The sequence below is a fragment of the Hypomesus nipponensis genome, chromosome 28, assembly GCF_054491055.1.
Source record: "Hypomesus nipponensis isolate SF chromosome 28, ASM5449105v1, whole genome shotgun sequence".
In the NCBI taxonomy this organism is placed as follows: Eukaryota; Metazoa; Chordata; class Actinopteri; order Osmeriformes; family Osmeridae; genus Hypomesus; species Hypomesus nipponensis.
The window spans coordinates 12590726-12613408 of record NC_140388.1 but is presented as its reverse complement, the minus strand read 5'-3'; the positions used below and the strand labels follow the sequence as shown (position 1 = coordinate 12613408).

General features: G+C 45.6%; 1 protein-coding gene across 1 annotated transcript; it reads right to left on the bottom strand.

Moving 5' to 3' along the window:
* Positions 1 to 1984: 1984 nt before the first annotated feature.
* Positions 1985 to 21359, bottom strand: cspg4ba (chondroitin sulfate proteoglycan 4ba). The gene is made up of 10 exons (XM_084694989.1): positions 21178 to 21359; positions 18371 to 18534; positions 13315 to 16878; positions 12607 to 13080; positions 12231 to 12407; positions 9871 to 10069; positions 9257 to 9388; positions 6171 to 6343; positions 5811 to 5994; positions 1985 to 5515 (listed from the first exon to the last, which is right to left on the bottom strand). Exons 1-10 carry the CDS (start codon positions 21257 to 21259, stop codon positions 3471 to 3473), a joined length of 7194 nt encoding a protein of 2397 aa, XP_084551115.1. The 5' UTR covers positions 21260 to 21359; the 3' UTR covers positions 1985 to 3470.
* Positions 21360 to 22683: the final 1324 nt, after the last annotated feature.

The window sequence follows — 22683 nt, the reverse complement described above, 5'->3', positions numbered from 1 at the left end:
AACTCAGAAAATGAATGAGGTTGAACGTTGGAAATATACAACATTTGGAACTATAGGTCACTCATGGCACGCTTTACTTCCGCATTCTTCGATTACAATGGAAGTCTATGGAAGTGTCGCAACTCTTTTTTTATGGCTCTGGGTGAACTGTTTAGTAGAAAGACAATGTACTCCTTCAGTTGCCACTTTTACCCATGTAAAAAATCAGATTCCCAATATTCTAGTTCTCTACCACTGAGCTATAAACTCCAGACAGACATTTAACTGACCGTTTTCAAAAACAATGTAGGCTTCAACTATACGTTTCAACACAGCCACGTCACATTCTGAATCACAAGGAGACTTTTCACAGCTTGTTATACAGGATGGTTTTCACATAAACGTTCAGATGGGCAGACTGGCAATTATCTTTCCCTAATCAGGCTACACAATTGTAGCCTCTTTGGTTTAAACACACAAATGCATACGCAGTAAGGCTGGTAACCAGCTGATCTAACAAACCACAGTAGGGCACACAAGACTAAAGTGCAACAGTCGAGAGTCTTATTATTAGAGATCTAATTTGCCATCTGGTGTGTAAAACCACACCAAACCTCTTCAGAAACTACCTCTTTGTCTTTCCTAAACTGTCTCCCAGACTATAATCTAATCCCACGGGGCGCACTGCCGCGCGCTGTCTCACACTCTTTACTCCATTCATTCCTTCCTCACACACTTGCTAAAAGAGTCTAACATGACAAGTTAATACAACGGTAGTCTGACGTTCGACTCTGTTGAGGAAAGAGATAATGTAGGATATTAACGTGCGCTGTAACTTTAAGGTTCAGGACCCCGTTGTTCTACCAACAGCAGCACATTTGGGTTTTCGAGGCTGGCCTCGTGGTGGATGACAGGTCTGTATTGTGCTCGTGCAACATTCCAGACAACGAACGTAATGAAGTTAGCAGCTTGACTGCTCGCTACAGATCATGTGATGCTTCAGCCAGACATCCAAATTTGGAAACTTTTCAGACTCTGGAGTCAGCGGTTTTTATCGGAGGGTTAAGGCGTGTGTATGGATGTTATTTGAAATTTAAATTTAAAAGTATTGCAGGTGGTTTTTAAATCGAATTACAAACGTGTTCAAATATTTAAAGACACTTTACAATGCCTACATCGATGGGCACTAATATTCCCCATTGTGGACCTGGTGATTGAAGTGTCACAAGACATGAAACCACGTTTCCCCACATGACAACGTCAGGAGAGTTCAGTGCAGTTCTAATGTTAGTTGACTGTGCACGGACAGCAATGTGTTAAGTAAGCAGGTCAATTTAAACCTCGTTGACAATAGCAAAGTGCATGGGCTTAATCAATGAGCGTTTGTACTATTTTAACTAAGAAAAACATATTCCTTTCCCTAAATTTGATAATTTTGTAGAAAGGTTGTCCACTTACATTTTTAATCATTGCCATGTCCTCTCTCCAGCTGAAAAGAGCCGTCTACAAATTTAAATGTGATTACATGTTTATCCCCTGACTCAAGTCATAAGAGTTCTGAAGACAACGTGCTCATTTTGACAACTACAAATTACATTTCAAGATGCCCTGATAGGATTACATTTTCACAAAAACACAACACCATTCTGACAAAAACACAACACCATTCTGACAAACACACTCCTGCGGATGGGTAGTAATGGAGTATTTTTTCAAATTGAACATCCTTATTATTGTAATTAAGCAAAGTCAGGTCAAGGACTATTCTAATTCCACATTTGCATCCTGGCCTTTTTTCACTTTGCTTTTTGTTTCAATAAACATAATTTCCACTACTAAAAAACAAACCTGCTTTATGATTTAACTATAAGAGGCAGGAGGAACTACTGTATTTATATTTAAAACAATAATTTAACAAGATGGAACAAAAATACATGTATCCATTATTGATTACAGTCTATAAATATGTAGATTAAAGGTTAATGAAACATATAGTAGTGTGACACACACTGAATATGAATTTATTAAAAATCATAGGTTTAAATAAATATGGCCGATCTGTTCCATAGGCAAAAGTGAGATAATTAGACATGGATCCATACAGATACACAAGACGTACACTTACAGCAGAATTACACCAGGAGACTCTAAATACACAGTAGTATTACACAGACTGGATGTGAGATCATGAGATCCCATGGATCATGGGATCTGAAACATTCAGCACTAAACCAAAAAGGGACATAAGTCTTACAGTAGAAAATAGGAACACCATGTCATGGGTCCCCGTGGAGCAGAATAACTACAAGAGTTCTTGGAATAGCAAGCAAAGACTTAATCAGCACTATAATGAAATACTTCAGCATACACAGCAACTTATTTACGTGAAGGTAGATGTTGACCTCAACAATTGAAATGTATGTCAATCGCTGAATAGTACCAGTATGTCTACTCACGAGGCTAATTCAAGATATATTTAGGTTTACAGTGCACAACAACACCAACATCTTAGAGTTAAGCTCATCGATCCATTGACAGAATAAACAGACCAGTGTTGTGAGCATCTCATGACGTCTCCTACTTGAATCAACACTTAAGATTAAGATTAATTAATATTAAGTTCAAGATATAAAAAATACTGTGCACGGAAAAATAAGCACTAATAAAAAAAAAAGTGGTTAAACCTTTAGATTTGAATCTTGCCAAACAAAAACAGCTCACTGATTGTAGAATTTTGATCAGTAGAACACACAACCAGGAGCTCAAGTTGAACAATTTAGTCCAATTCAGAACAATTCCTTGAAATGAACTGACATGCAAGATATCACAGTGAAACATTTTACAAGCAATGGATGATTGTACGATGACATCCACACCTATTTATGTCCAACAGGAATTATAATATCATCATCAGACTTTAAAACAATACCTGAGTTTACAAACACAGCTGCTTGGATTAATACTCCCATGTATAAATTAAAATATTAAATGTGCACAATCATGTCAGTTGAAGGTATACATTTCCCCCCAAAATTAGTGTCAGTGTGTATTTAGTAGTTCACAGTATCAAGCAATCCTGGAGCATCGAACCACAAATCCATGTTTCTGATTGTCATAGTGACAAGTCACCACAGCAACAACTGTGAACTGGATGGTTCCATGGTGAGTTTCATGATTACCATTTGTAAATGCTTGGACATACTAACTGCAATAGAAAGTAGAACATTTACCTGTGGTTTTATCCGTTTAGCTGATACTACTTCTGTGAGGTGCAACAATGTTTTAATGTCAGTGCTTAAACTACTATCTCGTACATGTTGCCCAGTAATGTTGCAAACTCTTTAGGACCACTGGCTGGTTGAGCAGTTTTTTGTTCTAGATATCCTACTGGACCTTTACAATTGTAACATAAACCTGCGTGCAGTAAGAATGTCCAAGGGGAGTGACTAGTCTGAAACTCTCTGACCCTGAATCATAGAAGGGTTAGGACGTTATACCCAGTACTGGTTCTGTTGCAGAACTGGGCTAGATGTTCTAATGAGCTGGGAGGAACCTTCTAAGTCTCCACCGTTCCACGAACAGAGAGGCAGGGCAGCATCCTGGGAGAAGTCAGCCAGCCCCTGATTGGACGGGAGCAGCCTGTCGAGGAGGGGGCTGCCGGGTGTCAGGGGGGTGACAGTCACCATGGGAACGGTCACGCTCCTCTGAGACTGGTCCTGATTGGACGGACTGCTTGGCACACCTGAGGCGGCCGAGGGTTTACCTGTTCCAGGTTTGTGCTTCCGTCTCTTGTGTCGCAGCAGGACTACGAGCACCACGAAGACGATGACGAGGACCAGGAGAGCCAGAAGGGGCAGGATCACCAGCAGGGGGTTGGAACCCGATTGGGGGTAGGACTCCACTCGTACCGGCGTGATCCTGTAAGGTTCATCGTCTCTCGCAAGGGTGGGTTTGCCAAGGGTCGTGGTTGCCGAGTTATTCTTGTCGGGGGTACCCCAGCGGTTGCGACCCCTGAGCTTTGGTTGGTTCTTACTGGGTCGCTGTGTGGAAAGCAGGGACGTGGTTCGGTTAGACGTCGTCCCAATCCTGGTGGTGTGGTTCGCGGTCTGGAGAGCGGGACTGGTGCTCAGGAAGGGGGCGTTTGTGGTTGCGACCAGCATCGGGTCGTACGGTACGACCGTGAACCGGAACTCCCCTCTGGCGGGGGGGACGTTCTCCGCTTGTAGGAGGAACGCCAACGAGTCGTTCAGTTCCTGCACTCCGGTCATGTTGGCATTCAGCTCGATCGCGATGTTCTCCTGCCGTACGTCGAGAAAAGAGAAAGACTGGACAGGCTCCGGTATTCTGTCCTTATTGGGTTTCACTCTGAGTAGCTTCCCGTACCTCGGCTGGGAGACGACTTCAAACACGGGCTCACCGCCGCTTAAACTCGCCAGCTCTGAGACATTGAGAAAACCAGTGTTTAGTCTGACGGCCATGCGGTTGGGAACTCTGACCCCTTCGCCAAATCGGATCAAGGGCTTGACGGTGACTTTGCAGACCTGGCTTGTGAGGTTAGCTTCTGAAGTGAAAGCGTTAAATTCGAAGCTATCTTGAGCAGATGTAAGGTTCACCATATGATAGGACAGGCTTCCTGTCCAAAGGTCCTCCTGTTCAAACCGAGTGACCTCGCGGTCGCCCATTAGAAGTTTGCCATAAAGCGGAGGCCTAGTGACACGATAGTGAACCGTGGTGTTCTTTCCATTGGTCTTAGCGGACAAACTGTCTTGGGTCAGCGAGACCGAGGTCTGCCCTTGCTCCAGCATCAGTCCAGTATTATTAGCCAGAGAAATGGTGATCTCTGTCACTTCAAGGTTGAAGAGTTTGTAGACAGGCTTGTGATGACCATCCGTGACGCTGAAATAGAACACCCCCGAGGTGGGAGTTCCATCATGGACGAAGAACAACACTCCACGATTGATTTCAGCCTGGGTAAATGACGCCACGGATTCGTTGAGCTTTCCTTCAAGTGCCAGGTAGCCATTGTTGGGCTTGCTGATGATGCTGTACTGGATATCCTCAGGCGGGTTGTCCAAGTCTTCGACTTTGAGATTTTCAGGGCCGAGTGGGACCGTGTCTCCCTGTACCACATTCAGACTCGGGGCTTTGGTCTTCAACACAGGTGAATGGTCGTTGACCGGGATGACAGTGATGTTGAACCACTCCTCCACCACCTGGCTGTCCTCTAGAGGGCGCTGGGCTGACTTTCCCTTGGCATTCAGCCAGGCGTCGAAGACAAATCGATCCTGTGTGGTTTCAGAGTTGTCGTGCCAGTAGGTGATGCCATATCTGTTGAGGATGAACTGGGAGAAGTTGGGTTTCTCCTTAGTCAAGTTCCTCTCGCCCACCACGATGACGCCGTGATCGGGTAAGAACTTGACCTGGAACCAGACTTCGTAGGAGCTGCGTTCCGGGATGGAAAGCTTTGCCTTGAGGTTGGAAGCATCCAGCTTGGAGTTGTCGATTACGACACTCTTGCCTTCCGTGACCACAGCACCTGTTGATGATACAATGAGAAAGGCTTGATTTATATTAAATATATTAAAGTTCAAAAAAGGTTTGAGTTACTTTCAAAGACACCGCCAAGTCTCTCGTCTCAACTGGTATTACATTCATACACTGTAACTACAGTCATATAATAAGGTTAACATTTTCAAAAATATTATTATACATGTATATTATATTTAAATAAAACATATATAAAAAAAGATACATTGATACACTAGCGACACCAATCAGGGACACATTATTATCAATAAATATGTTTTTGGTCAGAATTTGTTTGCTCTTACCCGTGTTTGCTACAAGCAAACTCTTTCCGTCAGGTCCAACATTTTCATAGGAGATGTCGAACTTAAAAGTCTGGCTTTCGAGAGAGGCTGGTGGTGACGACACAGAGAACGTCATGGTGTCCATCGCTGCCCACCCAACTGAATCTACAGGGCCTTGAATGTACCAAACCTTCCTTCCATCCACCTGAGATAGACACAGATCATAGAGGCTTAACCTCCCCACAACACTAGGAAGGTCTTCACAAAAATACTGTTATGATCATGTACCATCATCTGTGCCTGACGTTTTGTCAACTCAGAAAAAAAGAAAAACAGTCTAACATTCCCAAAAGTATTAATTATCTTAGGTTATTTTCTTACCATAGCTTGAGTGAAGGAGGAGATATCAATCGTGGAGTTATCAGCCTGTGTTATCACCAGTCTCCCCAACTTGGGTCGACGGATCACACTATATGTGATGGTTCGGTTCGACGTCCCACTGTTGTCATTGGTCCCTGTATCCAACTCCTTGTTTGTGATTGGTGTTGATGACCCTGAGGTTGGGGAAGAGGGGGGTTGATTTAGTACAGGCTTAATATTCTTTTTGCTGAGACCTAGTTCTTGTTACGGTGTAACTGCATATGTAAGTGTGTATTAAGAAATGCAACAAATTTAGCAACATTTGTATGTGATGCATCAGTTATGTAATACACAGTATATTTGCATTGTAAAACTGTATCAACACAAATTGATATATATAAATTAATAATTTAATATACATACAGTATATTTAAATATGGTGCCTAGAGATATAGGCTAGAGCTTTGCTACAACTGACGACAAAAGTGTTTAACAGCTCAAGCTTGCTTATAAACTTCACACAGAGAAGATCACACAGTCCCAGTGTGTCTGGTAGTTTAATGTAACCACACAGTTTAAAAACTGTGAACAGTTGTTTTGAATGGAGAATTTCCCTCTACTTGACTCCAAATTATGCAAAACAAACGAGAACAGACACAGAAGTCCTTTGATGTGTTATAGACGTACCGCAGACAAACACTTTTCATGGCATTTAATAACAACTACAGTGAAATATTGTCAGACAGTCACAAGCAAAGTACTTTCAAAGTTTGAGTTCTGTGCAGTCATAAGCCTACTAGGAGCATGGCAAAGAGGAGTTCTGACAAAACACTTCATACTTGAGAGAAATTGTATCATGTCGTTTAACTGAATAGGAACTCTGTGGATGCAATGATACTAAAAAGTCAGTCACAATCCATCTCAAGAGAAGGGGGAGTCGGGGGGGGATAAGAGTTGGTAGATGGGGGAGTAAAGCACAGTGAAGTTCATTCATCACTTCTTCTCCTCTCATATCTCTCCAGGGAGACTTCCTCCTCAGAGTGGGAGGAGAGATCATTCTTCTTCATGTGTGAGAAGAATGTGGTTTTCAATCAAACGCTTCAGGGCCAAAGGGGCAAGGTCCTGCCTCCTGGGTCGAGCAGAGAGCACGTTGTTTATAGTGTGTGGGAGCTCACCTCTGAATGCCAGGCGTTCATGGGAAGTGATCACGCCCAAGTTTAAGATGAGGGCAATCCCTTTCTCTGAAGACTTTTTCAGCTTTATTTATTTGACTAGAGACTATGAAAGGCATGGAGAGAGAGAGAGAGAAAGGGGAAGAGAGAGACAGCGAGAAGAGGGGGGAGAAAGAGTGAGAGAGTTAGAGAGAGAAGAGGGGGAAGAGAGAGAAAGAGCGAGACGGGGGAGAGAGAGAGTTCAAGAGGGAAAGACAGGGGAATCAAACTGAGCCGCTGTGTTAAGTGGTAAACTTTCTACCCAGTGAGTTTTACCCCCCTTCAACCCTTTCACTCTCCCCCCTTCACCCTCCTCCACCTTCGTCATCTCCTCAGGGTCACTGCCGGCATATAAAGCAGTCCCAAATGGTGGCAACTAAAGCGGGCACCACCTCTCAAGTACCCACTTACCCCTTGCCTGGAACACCCAGTCAGACTGCCAGCTGGCAGCCTGTGCCCCCTCCTCACCCCCCCTCCTCCCCCAGCCTCTAGAGCACTCCCCCTCTTCACCCAGCCTCCAGAGCACTCCCCCTCCTCCCCCTCCTCACCCAGCCTCCAGAGCACTCCCCCTCCTCACCCAGCCTCCAGAGCACTCCCCCTCCTCACCCAGCCTCTATAGCACTCCCCCTCCTCACTCCCCCTCCTCCCCTAGCCTCCAGAGCACTCCCTCTCCTCCCCCAGCCTCCAGAGCACTCCCCCTCCTCACTCCCCCTCCTCACCCAGCCTCTAGAGCACTCCCCCTCCTCACTCCCCCTCCTCCCCTAGCCTCCAGAGCACTCCCTCTCCTCCCCCTCCTCCCCCAGCCTCCAGAGCACTCCCTCTCCTCCCCCGCCTCCCCCAGCCTCCAGAGCACTCCCCCTCCTCACTCCCCCTCCTCCCCCTCCTCCCCCAGCCTCCAGAGCACTCCCTCTCCTCACTCCCCCTCCTCACTCCCCCTCCTCCCCCAGCCTCCAGAGCAGACACCCATACAGCCAGAGGCCTGACTCAGGCCTGCTAGCAAACAGAAGCAGGAATCACCCTATATTTAGCCCGAGGTACTAAAATGTAGCATATGAGCAAAAGAAACTAAATAAAGAAATGACATAATGGCTTGTCAACATGCCATCCTGAGACTGTCAGTCGTTTAACGACACAGCAAAAGTGGTGTGGGGAGACTCTCCCTGTTAGAGAACAGTGACAGCCTCATCCAACCAGCACTGCAGTAGAAGGGTGGAGAACCGCAGTGTTGATTCATGCCTTATGAAAGAGGTTGCTGCCCTCTGACTGAAGGCTTTTGTGTCTAAGGACTGTGATACGCTTGTTCTGACAGGTAGCCTTGATTAATCATATCAGACCAAGGCAAAGCAAAACTGGAAACAGAACACAGGTTTCTGATTCTCTCTATGTCTTGCCCACTCATCTTTTTGAATTAGTCTTTCATCCTTGAAGCTGTATAGTCATCATTTTTTTTCATTACTAAGTGTATTTTTTCCAACCGAAACCCGTCGGCGAGATTCCTATGGTTCATTCATGGAAAGGAAGAGGAACAAGGCGGTGTGATTCACCTTGACAACAAAAGCCACTTCCTTAGTTACCATAGTCAGAGGTCACAGCCATGAGCGCAGACAGAGATGATCAAGTTTCAGTTCACCTTTTCTATTCATATTAAGGATTTCCAGTTAAAATAGTTCCTGGTGCTATTCACTGTTTTCCTGCTCAGACTACCCCCTTACATAAATGACATGGTGATGTTCTCGAGCTCAAAGGCAAAACAGTTCACTAGATTTTTAAGAATCTTATATTGCTTGATAATCCTGCTCCTTCGAGAACAGAAGGGTAGATTATATCTTGATTGTTGTGGAACACAAACCTAACATGAAAATAACTTTAATAGGTTGTTGAGGACACCATGGTTACCTGGAAACACTTTAAGGGGGTGGTTTCTGTCTAGACTGAGGACCAACGCGCTGGCTGTGATGCTGAAGATCTGTCTGGGGGCAAAGTTCATCCCGTCGTTGACCTGGAAGTTGAAACCTCCCGACATGGCACCTTTTAGAGAGAGAGAGAGACAGAGAGAGAGAGAGAGAGAGAGAGAGAGAGAGAGAGAGAGAGAGAGAGAGAGAGAGAGAGAGAGACAGAGAGAGAGAGAGAGATACAGAATTAGAATGAGAGAAATATAGACTGTGTGTTCAAGTATAGCAGTGATTCATTTACAAGAATATGTTTACAGTGAACATAAAAATGCAAAAATAAAAAAACATTCTCAAATACACTAAACTTGACCTATACTACAGATTACACTACAAATCCATACGAGCAAGATTCTCCACAGGTTAATCACAGCATCACCATTCATCATGGCTCTCAACAGCGCCCTCTTGTGGACTACATCCTCTAAACACAATAACGTCAGCGGCGTCATACCTCACACCGCAACGAGAAAAGCAAAACCAAACCAGAGAATCAGCTTTGTTTACCAGAGCTTGTCATCTTTAACTGAGTCTTTTAAAAGGCGTAAATTCAGGCCTTACCACTGTGAATGAACAGCAGCTGACCCTGGTCTATGTGGGCCTGGGTGAAGTTCAGCACGGGCCTCATGGGGGCGCTCTTCAGCGCCAGGTGGCCGTTGCTGGGCGGGGTCACCATGTACCGGAGATCTTCTGGGGGCGTGTCCTCATCCCGAGTTTTGAGATCCTCCGAGCTGATCTCCGTCACAGATCCCACCCACACCTGGAAACATTCAGTCATTTCATAACAAGTTCTGTCAAAAGATCCCTTTTTTTTTTTTAAGCAAAAACATTTACATTTTAGGAGATGTTAATGTAACGGAATACTTGAAACTCTTTCAAAACTGTCAAAGAGGCTGGTGAAGAGTACTGTGGAAGCTATCCTTGGGGACACTGAAGAGCCAGTACTCACACTGCGACAGTGACACAATCACAAGCAGGAGTGTGCAGTCCAGTCCAGCTCATGGACACTAACTAAATATATCCCGGCGGTGCGGGGGGGCGGATCACGGTTGGTAGCCAAGACATCCGGATAGTGACACGCATCACCGAGAACAAAGACAGAACCCCACAGTGAGATATACACCTTGAGGAAGTGGAGAAGCCTTCTGATCGTGTCCTGATTGGTCATCTTGGCGTCTCATCAGTTAACGAGATGACACATCCGTGTCCCCTCAGGTCTAAGCACCGGGGGTTTTAAAGAAGTCGCCTTCCCATTACAATAGATAACACAACCTTCATGTTTCACACCACGATAACAAATGTTTCGTAAGCAGCCAACCGCAAAGGACTACTAATGAGTGTGAATGTGGTTTGCTGCACTTGTTGAACTAAACATGACTGTGCTTTTGTATTGTTGTGCGATGATTGAGTGGTGGGGCAAAGATTTTCAATTAGCATTGTAACTGTAGATTTGAAAGAAAGTGTGAGCTTGGCTTTCTTTACATGTGTGTGTGTGTGTGTGCGTGTGTGTGTGTGTGTGTGTGTGTGTGTGAGTGTGTGTGTGTGTGAGTGTGTGTGTGAGTGTGTGTGTGTGTGAGTGTGGGTGTGTGTGTGTGTGTGTGAGTGTGTGTGAGTGTGGGTGTGAGTGAGTGTGAGTGTGGGTGTGCGTGTGTGTGTGAACACGTCTCTTACAGTCAGCAGTTTCACAGGATGTCTCTGTGGGAGACATAATAAACACACAGGACAGCTAAACCCAATCTTCTAAAACAGGCTACCAAAGCTTTCAAATCCATAAAGGAAATGTTGATATTCTGCCAGCATTTGCAATTTGCATGAACATATTTACTCTGTTATAGGATGAACACTCTTGTGTACATTCATACTTTAATTATAAAACTGTTCTGAATGTTCAGTGATTGTTTCAAGATCGTGTGATGAAGGCTGGGCGGTTGTTTTTGTTGACCCTGTAGCAGTTGCACTTCGATGGAAACCACAACATCCTGTTGAACTCGGCAGTGACTCATTCTATTTGTACATCTCAGTGATTCCAGGTTATTTTTAGTTGATTTTTCACTCCCCATACTCATTCCAAAAACCTGCACAATATGTGGATTGTCTATAATTGCTTTGTGGTTGTAACGCCACCTTGTGGACAATTGTTTTTTTCTAAATTCACTGAGAAGACAGTCCACTTTGAATTGTGATGTAGTACAGTGTGTTGACACATCATGGGACATTTACTAATTAATTAACTGATTAATTGATTTTCAACACATATTTATTCGTAATTCATTTAACTATGATATCATTCCAACCTGCCTGTCATTCGGTCAATAAATCTGTCAATGCAATCCGGAAAATCTTTTGTCCACTGTGATTTCTTCTTCTAACTTTGAAGTTAATTCACAGTCAAACACAAAGAGCATTGGCACCCTCTTCGATGAGAGACTGGAGAGGCGAGAGGAATTTGAAGCATTCTGGACAAAAACACTTGAGAAAAGAAAGCAGCACTTCAGCCACTCTGAGCAGCTGGAGTTCCATGGGCTCCTTCTCACGTCTCCTCTACTCAGCGCCCTGCAAGTCACATCCTATCCAGCACACAGGTGACACTGACACAGCACAGGTTAAACACCACTTAGCTTAGCTTTCAAGCTTACTGTTTTCAACAATACTTTCCCACTCTTTAACAGCTCTGCTATCCTTGTCTTTGTCCTCCCTGTGGATAAGCAAATCAGACTTGGGGCTCCTCCTGTGTTAGTGTGTCTTTCTTGGCTCCTATCCAGATCTCCCACTAATCCACATAGCTTGGATTCTTTCCCCCAGTCAGCCAGCCAGCCAGCCAGCCAGCCCTGGCCAGTCCCAGGGTCTCCCACATGAACCATATTTAACAGTGAGACTTGGTGCCAGAGCTGCAGTTTAAATATAGGGCATGGTGCACTCACCCTAAGGACCTTGTTGGACGTAATAACAGGAGGCTGGTCGTTGACAGGGGTCACCTGGACGTACACTGTCCCAGGCAGGCTTAGCTTTCGAAGGTCCGTGTCATTAGCTACGACAGTGAAGTTGTCATCAAAGGTCTCGCTGCTGTCGTGGACATAGTAAATGAACTCGTGCTCCACCTGGGTCGGCAGTCAAGGAGAAACATCATTTTTACATTTGTAAAAATGACAAGAAATTCAACATGAAGAAATTACTGTGTGCTGTGTTACCTAACCTTAATGAGATATTTACAGAACTTTACAGTGTTGTCAGTATAACATTCAAATTGTAGATCAGCAAACTGCCATAGTTGACAGGAATAGTAAACATGTTCTTCACCTGCCGTCTCGTGAAAGACGTTAAGGGCACACCCGGAAGCCTTGAGTGCTCAATGTGGCCGTGGAGTGGCGGCTCAGTCAAACTATAGAGAAAGTTGTATCCAGAGAAGTGGTGGTTGGTCACCATGAGCACCTTCTGAGTCAGGGCCTTCGAGCCCCCCTCCTCCACAGAGACGTTTCCCATGCGGAGAGGGATGAGCAGCGGAACGATGTCCACGGACATCCTCAGGTCGCTGACCTCGGTGACCCCGTTCGTGACGTCCAGGGAGAAGGTGTCGTTGCTCCGGCCGGGTTCCGCCTGGACGTACTGGATGTTTCCGCTGTTCACGTCCTCCTGGGTGAAGGAACGGACGGGTTTTTTCCCCGACCCGACGTAGCGTTCTTCGGCTTCGACGAAACGCCGCAGGAAACCGTGAGAGGGGGCGACCTTCACGGTGAACGCGATCTCTGATGGCAGGTTGTCTTCGTGTGTGACCTGAGGGGACAGATCAGATCAAATCTTACATTGGAGGGGTTGCCATGTCACTCAACATCTTGTTACAATTGCGTGTCACCTAGCAACGACATCATGACAAAATAAAAAAACGTGGGCTTTAAATGACACCGGCCTTGGTACCTTGCGGACAATCTGGGATTCTAAACATTTTACAGTTATTGACACAGAATATTGACAGTTTGACTGTATTAACTCCAAATCACACAACCTCACCTGGAGTTTGCTCTGATCCAGCTTCACCGGTTTCCCCTCCTCCACTACCAAGGAGTTGTTGTGCTGAACGATAGGTGGTCTCTGATGGCTCTCCAGGAAAACCTTGATATTCACCCTAGCGTTCACGACCAGGTCTTTCGCCTTCACAGTCACATTGAAAGAATCCGCCAGGTTCTTGCTATCGTCATGCTGATAGGATATAAGGCCTGTTTTTAGGTCATTCTGTGTAAATGAGGTCACTTTGGCTTTGTGGGAATACAGTCCACCGTTCTTAGGTTCTGCGTACACCTTGTAGGTGACCTCGCTGTCATCTCTGACGTCGAGGTTTGTAAGCACGCTCAAGTTGTTTGCGGTCAAGGTCAAGGATCGACCTTTCTGAACGAGCAATCCCGTGTTATTACCGACCCTCAGGAAAGGGTCATGGGCGCTAACGTCCAGAAGGCTCGAGACGAAATGTTTCCCATCCGACACAAACAGGACGAAGCGTCCAGTGCTCACCCCTCTGTGGACAAACAGCACCTGCTTCTCCATGAGGTCTTTCTGACGGAACTGGAACAGCCTGTGGGAAGTGTCGTTCACCAGAACCAGGTCTCCCATGGGTATTCCTCGACGCGTGTATAGCAGCTGGCTGTCGTCAAAGTCAGAGTCTGGATCATGGTAACAGAGGTCCTCTATGGTCAGCAGTTTCTGTCCATCCCTTACAACGTGGAAAACTTTATCGACGACGCGGACTGGCTTTTTGTCGTTGACTAGCTGGATGACTATGTTGAATGTTCCCTCTTTGGATCCGATTTCTTCTTCTGTGATGGAAGTAAACTGTTGGCTCGTGGAGGCTATGAAGGTGAACCGATCCTCAGTTGTCTCACTGTTGTCATGGATGTACATAATCCGCTCCTCTAAAAGATCCTGGTTGCTGAATGTTAGGATGTTGTTGTAACTATTGTTGGAGTTAGACAAGTTGATGCGTGCTATACTTCCATGTTTGGGGCTTGTAGTGATGGCGTAGTATATTTCCTTAGTGGTGAGAGTCTCTGCAAACAGCTCATCCTTTGTAATTAGTTTACTCTCCCCCTCTTTAATCAACAATCCTTCGTTTTTCATAAACACACTGTTGACATCAGCCTTTATGGTAAGTTTAAAATCATAACCTTCAGTCTGGGCATGCTTGGAGAACACTTGGAATCTGAACACGTCACTTGTGTCTTCGTAGGGTCTGTCAACCAGTTCGTATTGCACCTTCAGATCAGTAACATTCCTTTGGCTAAAGCTTGAGTTCTTCCTCAACAATTCATCGTCAAGCAAAAGTTTTCCTTTCTTTGGCACGGACAGAAGCCTGAAGTGAAGATCGTCCTCGGACAGTTTCATAACTTCAGAAGTGGCATAGAGGTTTCGGGAGTCTAACGTCACTTTCCTGACCTTATCAACCTCGACCGGAGCATTCCTTACAAGCTCATAGCTCGCCCACTTCACCACGATGGAGAAAACCAGCTCAGAGGAGGCTCGTGACGCCACGGTGATCTTGCATTTGAAATAATCTGTAGCGTTGGAAGAAGCCTGGATTTCTCGGAAGGTACTGAAGTACCGAAGACGCTCCTTGTCCAGAAGTCTCTGGGAGAACGAGCCGGTGGGTTTCCATTCGCCACTGGAGTGGAGCCGGTGCAGCTCCCCGAAACGAGGCGGCTCCACCACATCATACCGGATGTCTACCACCTGTTTCACAGAGTTGGTCTGCACGGCCAGTTCCCTCGACCCAATCACAGCTGAGTCTCCCTGAGTGACCTCAAGACCCGTGTTGTTAGCAATCTTGTATTCCAAACCCACAGCCATGACCCGTAACACGACAGTGTTGCTCACTTTGTCCCCATCGCTAACCCTCAGCACTATTCTGGAATTCCTCACCCCCGTGTGAACGTAGTATACCCTTTCCTCCTTCAGGTCTGGGTAGCTGAACGTGGTGACTGCAGTTCCCGGGTTGTTTTCTAGCTCCAGAAACCCCGCGTCTGCATTCAAGTTCCCCAGAACAGAGAATACAAGATCGGCATGGTCACTGTCGATGTCCGTGGCGTTCAAAACCTCCGTGGTCAAACGCTTTCTGGAATTCTCCAGCAGGGTGAAGAGATTGCCTCCAGGAAGACTCAGTTCTGGTGCGTCGTTGGTGGGGGTCACCGTGATGTTGTATCGGTACATCTTGTTCTCCTTCAGGTAAATGGGGACTTCCTTCCTGCTGCTGGTGAAGATGGAGAACATAAAGAAATCCTCGGGATCTTCAGAGCCTCCGTGGATGTACATAACCCTCCCGTGCCATAGGTCTAACATGCTGAAGGTGTTCTGCTCCTGGTCCTGGTCAACATCAAGCCTAATCTGACCGTGGACAGGCTGCTCCTGAATTCGGAACATAATCTGAGACTGTCGGACACCGAGCTTCTTAAAATCCAGGAGAACCTTGATGTGCTTTGACTCGAGAGATCCTCTGCCGCCCTCCGGAACTACGAGGCTTCGAAGATGTACGAAGTTCGACCCGTGTTTCTGGTCCAGACCCCTGGCAAGAGTGGAGGTGTGGAGGGCCGGGAGAGGGGTGACTGAGTCGAGGCGCAGCGAGGACACAGTCGTTGGACCTACAGGTTCTGGCTCTTTCTCCGGATCACAACCGACAGAGATGTCCTTGGTGACCACTGCCTTGGGGAGACCCATTTTGAAACCGTTCACTTTTATTTCCTTCAAACAACCCTTAAAAGATCCGCCTCTCACACGCTTTCCAGAGACAGACAACAGTCCGTTTTTTCTGACCTCGGACCGGGTGCCGTCGTCGATCCCCCCGACGAAAAGAGAGCCTTTCAACTGGAGGCCTTTCGAGGGTGAACTGAAGCTCGTCTTCACAGTCTCCTCATCCACTGTGAGCTGGAGGGTTTTCGAGGTCACGTGCATCTTGACCTTATGCCATTTCCCATCATTGCTGGATCCAAGGGAGCGAAGCTCCGTTCTGGTTCCTGATTTTCCCACAATAGCCACCAGCAAACCCTCTTGGATTTCCACGGCGAGAAAGTCCCCCTCTCTCGCTGAACTGTAGAGGACGATGCCCTCCTCAGCTGAAGTGTGCACCACACACTCAAACCTCCCGTCCTGCTGGACGCTCCAGGGCGGTAGGGAAATGTAGGCTCTGGAGCTGAAGAAGCTAATGGGGTCGTCTTCGTTGGCCAAGAACTGAGGACTACAACCCAAGGAGACTTCATAGACGTTCTTCAAGCCGGCGTACGGCCTCAAAGACGATAGAATGTCGTGCTCGTTGAAGACAGCCTCGTCGATGCAGCCCCGGAAGTTCGGCAGGCCACTCGGCAGGTAGACCTTGTCCAGACCCCCGGAGCCTCCCACGTAGAGCCCGTCTTGGACATCCAGGTCCTGCTGAGATCCAGGCATCTCCAGGCTGGCGTGGGAGTGTTTGTCAAGGGTGAGGGTGAGATTGCCTCGGTCGTGGAGGACCTCTGCTGCGTGCCACGCCAGGTCGTGGAGCTGCAAGCCTCTCTCCGACTGCAGCACTCGCTCCCCAGAGCCCAGCTCCAGTTTGACCTGAGAGAGGACAACATCCGGTCAACATACAGTGCGAGAGGATGCATCCAAGAGGATGAATGCTAACAGCATAGTTGGGATAACTGTGACCAATTGGACTTTCCAAAAATACAATTAAGCTCTATTCATAGCATATGAAGATATTCTCATTTACAGTTACCTGAATACAGGGATTACTGGCATTTGCATGTTTTCTTAAATGCATTTTCCATTATGTAACCCACTGTTAAAACAGCGACCTTTGTTTTGTGAGCTTGGTGTTTGGAGCAGGAAGAGACCAATTATCTTTTGCCTTCAGCTATCCTGCGACTGTCATCCTCATCCCTATCAAAGCCCCTTGAGGACGTTTCTTGTCGGGGCTTGAAAAGTCCTCGCTATTCATGCGACGTCTCAGCACAGCAATGTAAATATCTGATTTATTTACTAGCCTGGAGACAACTGCATGACAAAACATTGTTTGCTGACCTGAGAGAGTTAAAGGGAGTGGACCAGAACCATAAAAAACTGGCGACAGCTCAAATCGTTTCCCAACAACAGAAGTGTGTCCTTAAGAGAATGTAATTTAATTTAAAGACTAATAGGTGACACACGGTGCGAAAAAGCTCAAACGCGGCTCAAAACTTTCTGATATGTCTCTTTTTGAATTGATTTGCCAAAGCATCTGTGTTTGGGGTGGTGTAATATCTTCTGACAGAAATGCTTGGGTGAGGGCATCCGGAGAAACAGTCTTCAAGACACAAATGTATTTCCTACTTTACCTCTGTCAGCATAGCTCAAACTCCCCCATCCTAAAAATAGAGTGGCCACCATGCTAGAAACCTTTTTACAACCAACATGGGCTCTCAGTAACTTTAATATGTCTGCTTCGACTCGTAAAAAACCCTTAGGCACCGTCAGTCAGTCACAGACCGTAATGCTATTTTAAAGCCTTCATCATATTTCCCACATTGAGATGATTAATAGCAATACTCGAAAAGACAGATGCATGTTTGCGATGCAACACACACCTCAATGGATTCCGCATATTGTTCCACGTGCTAGTTGTTTACCAAAAAAATTACCCCTCCCCAAATTAAAATATTGAACAAGTGCGTCTATCAAAAAGATCACAGACGGATGCAGGAATATTGGTTTGTCTTTGTGTGCTGTGAGGCTGCATCAGAGCTCCCAGATCGAGGTTAACGGTGACATGCAGCAGCTGGGGAGGAGTGAAGCTGTCCAGCTTGTCTCTGCTGCTGGAGCTGTGCTGAGTGAGTGACACTGTCAACTGGGATGGAGGCAGACCCTGAGGGGCTGTGTGTGTGTGTGTGTGTGTGTCTACCCTTTCCTTTGTGTGTGTGTCTGTGATGTCTGTGTGCGCCTTCCCACGTATCCTTATTGTGTGTGTGTGTATATCTGTGCATTTCTGTGACAGCATTCCCCTGCTGTCTCTCTCTGTGTGTGTGTGTGTGTGTGTAGCTGCACAATGTGTTTAGGCAATAGATGTTCCCACCTGCAGGCGGCCGGCTTCCAACCCCACCAGTAGGTAGTCGCTCTGGCCGGCAGCGAGGAACAGAAGGCCGTCGGAGCTGGAGGTTCGGAAGCGAACATGAAGCGAGTTCCGCTTGGACGCCTTCGCTGCCTTCAGCTGTACGAAGCCGTCGCCGTAGAAGGAAGCTGGAGATGGAAGGGACAGAGGAAGAACGGTTTCATCTGATCTGGATCCTCACAGGAAGTACCACGAGATTCTACGTTGTGTCGTCTCAACTCATGAAGCTGACAAACCGTTTTTTGGGGGGGGGCTAAGCCTGTTTGTGTTCCTGAACTAACAGAACACAAATGGGGTTCATGCTACAATTAAGTGTGGCCAAAGCACGTAGCATTGTGTTCTAAATATAGCATAAAATATGTGACATTTAAAAGACCAAGCTAATTATCAGCATGGTTGCACTTTATGGTTGCCATCTGCTTTTGTACTTTAATGTAGAGGATTGTGAAGCCTGAAGAGTCAGACAATAAATGTACACCAGAGCTGGTTTGACGCAAAATTTGCATTTGTCTTCTGGCATCACCATGTGGTGGAGAGGATGAGCAATTTTTTTTAAACTTTTCATTCATAAAGAATGTCTATCTGATGAAATAGAAACATCACAAAGCTCTTTTCAACACGCTGTTGTGTGCAGTAAGTACCACTGCCACAAAGCAGAAAACGTGCACCTCTGTTGTATTTCCAGATGACAAGCCACACACACCATCCAGCTCTCTAATCTCATGTTACCCGGTCTTTACCCTGCCTGCCCCCTTTAACTGAGATCCAAGATGAGAATCTCTTTGGTTCTCACCTTACACCACAACCAGGCCTACCCCGAGCACAGCAGCCCAGCAACTGAGGCAGGGAGGGAGAGAGAGAGGGCTGGAGGAAGGGAGGCAGGGAGAGAGGCAGGGAGAGAGAGAGGGCTGGAGGAAGGGAGGCGGGTAGGGAGGCAGGGAGAGAGAGAGGTCTGGAGGAAGGGAGGCAGGTAGGGAGGCAGGGAGAGACAGAGGGCTGGAGGTAGGCAGGTAGGGAGGAAAGCAGATAGGGAGGAAGGTAGAGAGGGAGGGGGCACGTGGTTGAGGTGTTCAAGTCCGGGCCTGCCCTGCCCTGACAGGAACCTTCAACCTGAACATTAAAGCATGTGACGTCTCCTTTTCGTCCCAGGCTCCCGGGCCGTACAGCTGTTCCTTCCACCCACGACACCCACGACACCCCGCATCTCCCTTTCATCTGGACTAACGCGCTGCGATGCTTTCTCATCCAGCCAGGGTGATATGTGATAACCCCTCGCCTTGAATGTCCAGGACAGTACGTGTGTACTTTGACAAACTCTGGAACAAGAAGCAGATGAGCTCTGATTCTAGATGGCAAAAGTGTGTGTTTGTTACAGACATGGGGGGGTAGGGTGAGATAAATAAATGAATCCATGTTGCTGCACTTTCGTTTCTCCTAATTGTGTTGAATGTCTGATCATTTACTTGATCACAGGTCAGTTAATGCATTGAAAAACGATTTCCCAGCAGGCTACCATTGATCGGAAAAACTACCAGACCATTAAATGGAGGCTGTGGTCTACAGTTTGGAAACTAGTGATGATGGTCAGTGTTGGAGAGCATAGCAACAGTATCAAAAGTGAGGTCTAAGTATTTTAGACTTCTATCACAGATATGACAGTAAAAAACTTGTTGTGGTTATTAACAAAATTAATGAGACGTATTCACGCTGAAATAAACATGCCACAACTTATCTAATGAGTCTGAATTCATCAAGCATAGCCATCAGTCATCAAATGATAAATAAAATGATGTAAATCAATGAGCCGTTGCTTCATTATTTCCGAATTTTTAATTCCAATTACTGCCCACTGTGTTAATTTCCTCCAAGACATATGGTGTAGCCTACCAAGTCTTGTAGTCGCCTTCATCAGTTCAAGAGTTCAGATCACACTAGAGATAAATCAGCATGACATTTCGTTATTCCAGTGCGATGAGCATCTTATTTCTTGAATTGCGAGAGAATGAGAATAGCTGTGATGCGAGCTGTCGCCGGGGCGAATGTGTGTTTCCTTGCTTGTGTTTACCCAGCCTACATACATATGTTGTGTGGATGCACATACAATACGTACATGAAAAAAATCCAGAAGATGATTTTAATTGACCAGCATCTGAGCTGTCTTTAACATTATTTTAGTTTGAGTTGTAACTGCAATGTTCAAACTAGTAATCGATGACTGGTTTAAACTACGAATTATTTAATGGCTAACGGCATGACATGAAATAGCCTATAAATACAATTAGTCAATTACGTACCGTTTTCAAGATCCTAATGTTGCATAGGCTACTGTCTGTGAACTTTGCATTACTGAAGAGGAGTCGTATCGGAATTGATTTGCAATTTTATCAAATGGGACAATTTCCGTTTCCCGGCTGATTAGGTTGCACTACTAGTAGCATTGAGTTATGTTTGTTATTAATAGAGTTAGTCCATTATGCTGGATGGAGACACCGAAGCCAGCATAACAAAGTCGGTGTGTGAATTCAGCGTCTATGTTCAAAAACCTTTCAGAACAGACTGCTATGAACAATAGCTGTAGGTATAACTAGTAGGCTACAAAGCAGGAATGCAATCCTTCGTTAATGGTATGCAAGGTATGCCTGTAAATTTAGAAACTTATATTAGGAGTTCATAAGTAAACTGTCATTTCCAAAAAAGTACCTGTATGAAATCAGAAGAAATATGCTACAGATTCCACAAGCTCTCTCGCCCACTTGAAGTTGCATTCTTACCTCCAAATGCCAGTTCACTTACGAGCGACCATAACAGTCCGTAAAAATAAAATGTATAGACGTTTCTCGCATGAGATTCCATGATCTTACTTCAAAAAAAGTTTCCAGAGTGTACTGTTGTTACATATTTACAGATAAGAGTGACTTGCTAAGATTTCGGTCACGTAGTCGACCGCTTCATTCAGAAGTTGCACGAGCCTGGACTGAACGCTCAGAAAGACCACGGTGAGCTCTGTTAGCCCCTCCTTCGCTTCAGTACCCCCCCCCCCCCCTCTCTTTCTCTCTCCCTCTTTCTATCTCTCTCTATCTTTTTCCTCTTTCTCTTTATCTCTCCCTCTCTCTTTCTCCCTCTCTATATATCTCTCTCTCCCCACCAACTGTCCTGTACTGCGTCTACAAGTGGGGGGAAGACTGGATTATAATACAATTTAAGAAAAGTGAAAGATTAAAGTTTAATTTAGAAGAAAATGTCAATTGCCTTAAAGACCAATTCCCTTCTTACAAAGAACAATTCCCCCCTCACGGTTGTCCCAGCTGCCAGTCTTACTTGTTTGCTTCGGCATTTGACACAGAAAACAAGACTCCTTTCATTCGAAACCCAAATGTTGCCTTTCTGGATATGGGGTAAAGCCTGTCTGTTATTGGGTCCTGAAAAAAAGTTCAATTGATATAGGCTACTGTAATATATTTAGAAACGACATTGAAAACATTTTAAAACAGGAATGTCTTGTTCAATATGCCTACGGTTGGCATATACTGTGAAATAAAATGCTGTTTAGAAATTTAAAAATCAATTCATCATCTTAGATCAGCCAATCCCAACACTTTCCAGTTTGCGGCACACTTGCATAGCTCAAATATTTTTGCGGTCGTCCAACACATCCCTTTCACTTCATTCGTGCTAATCAAACATGTTTAACAACACTGGGAGCCAAACAATTCTCTTTCACAGCAACAAATAAAACTTATTGGAGCGATCAAAGAGGCAAAGTGTGCATCAGCGCCACAGTAAGAACACATCGTAATTATTTTCATTGGTTTGGCGGCTCACCTGTATTACCCCTAGCGGACCACTAGGGGCACACTAGCGAACCACAGGTTGGGAATCGTTGGCCGATAAAGCAAACTTTTTGATGGTCCAAAATCCCTCCCCAAATCTTCTTCTTACCAAATGTCACATGCTTATACTGTGAGAAGACAGTTTATGACTAAAGTCTGCATCCCATCAGCATCTCCCAACTCTTGGTATCTTATTACAGTATATTTTAAAGTAATTTATTGAATACATACATTTGAAAAGTAAAGCAGTTTACAACATGTCAGTTTAAAAGGTCTGTGTGACACATCTTCCGCTTCCACTGCACAGAAATAGCACGTGACCAGACAAAATACTCTGAAGATGATGCTAGTCTGTGAGAATTTGAAACATCTTGTGTTCTATAACTTGGCAATGATTGTGTAACTAGCATTGGCTTACAAACGTCTCACTATACAGTAGATTTCTGT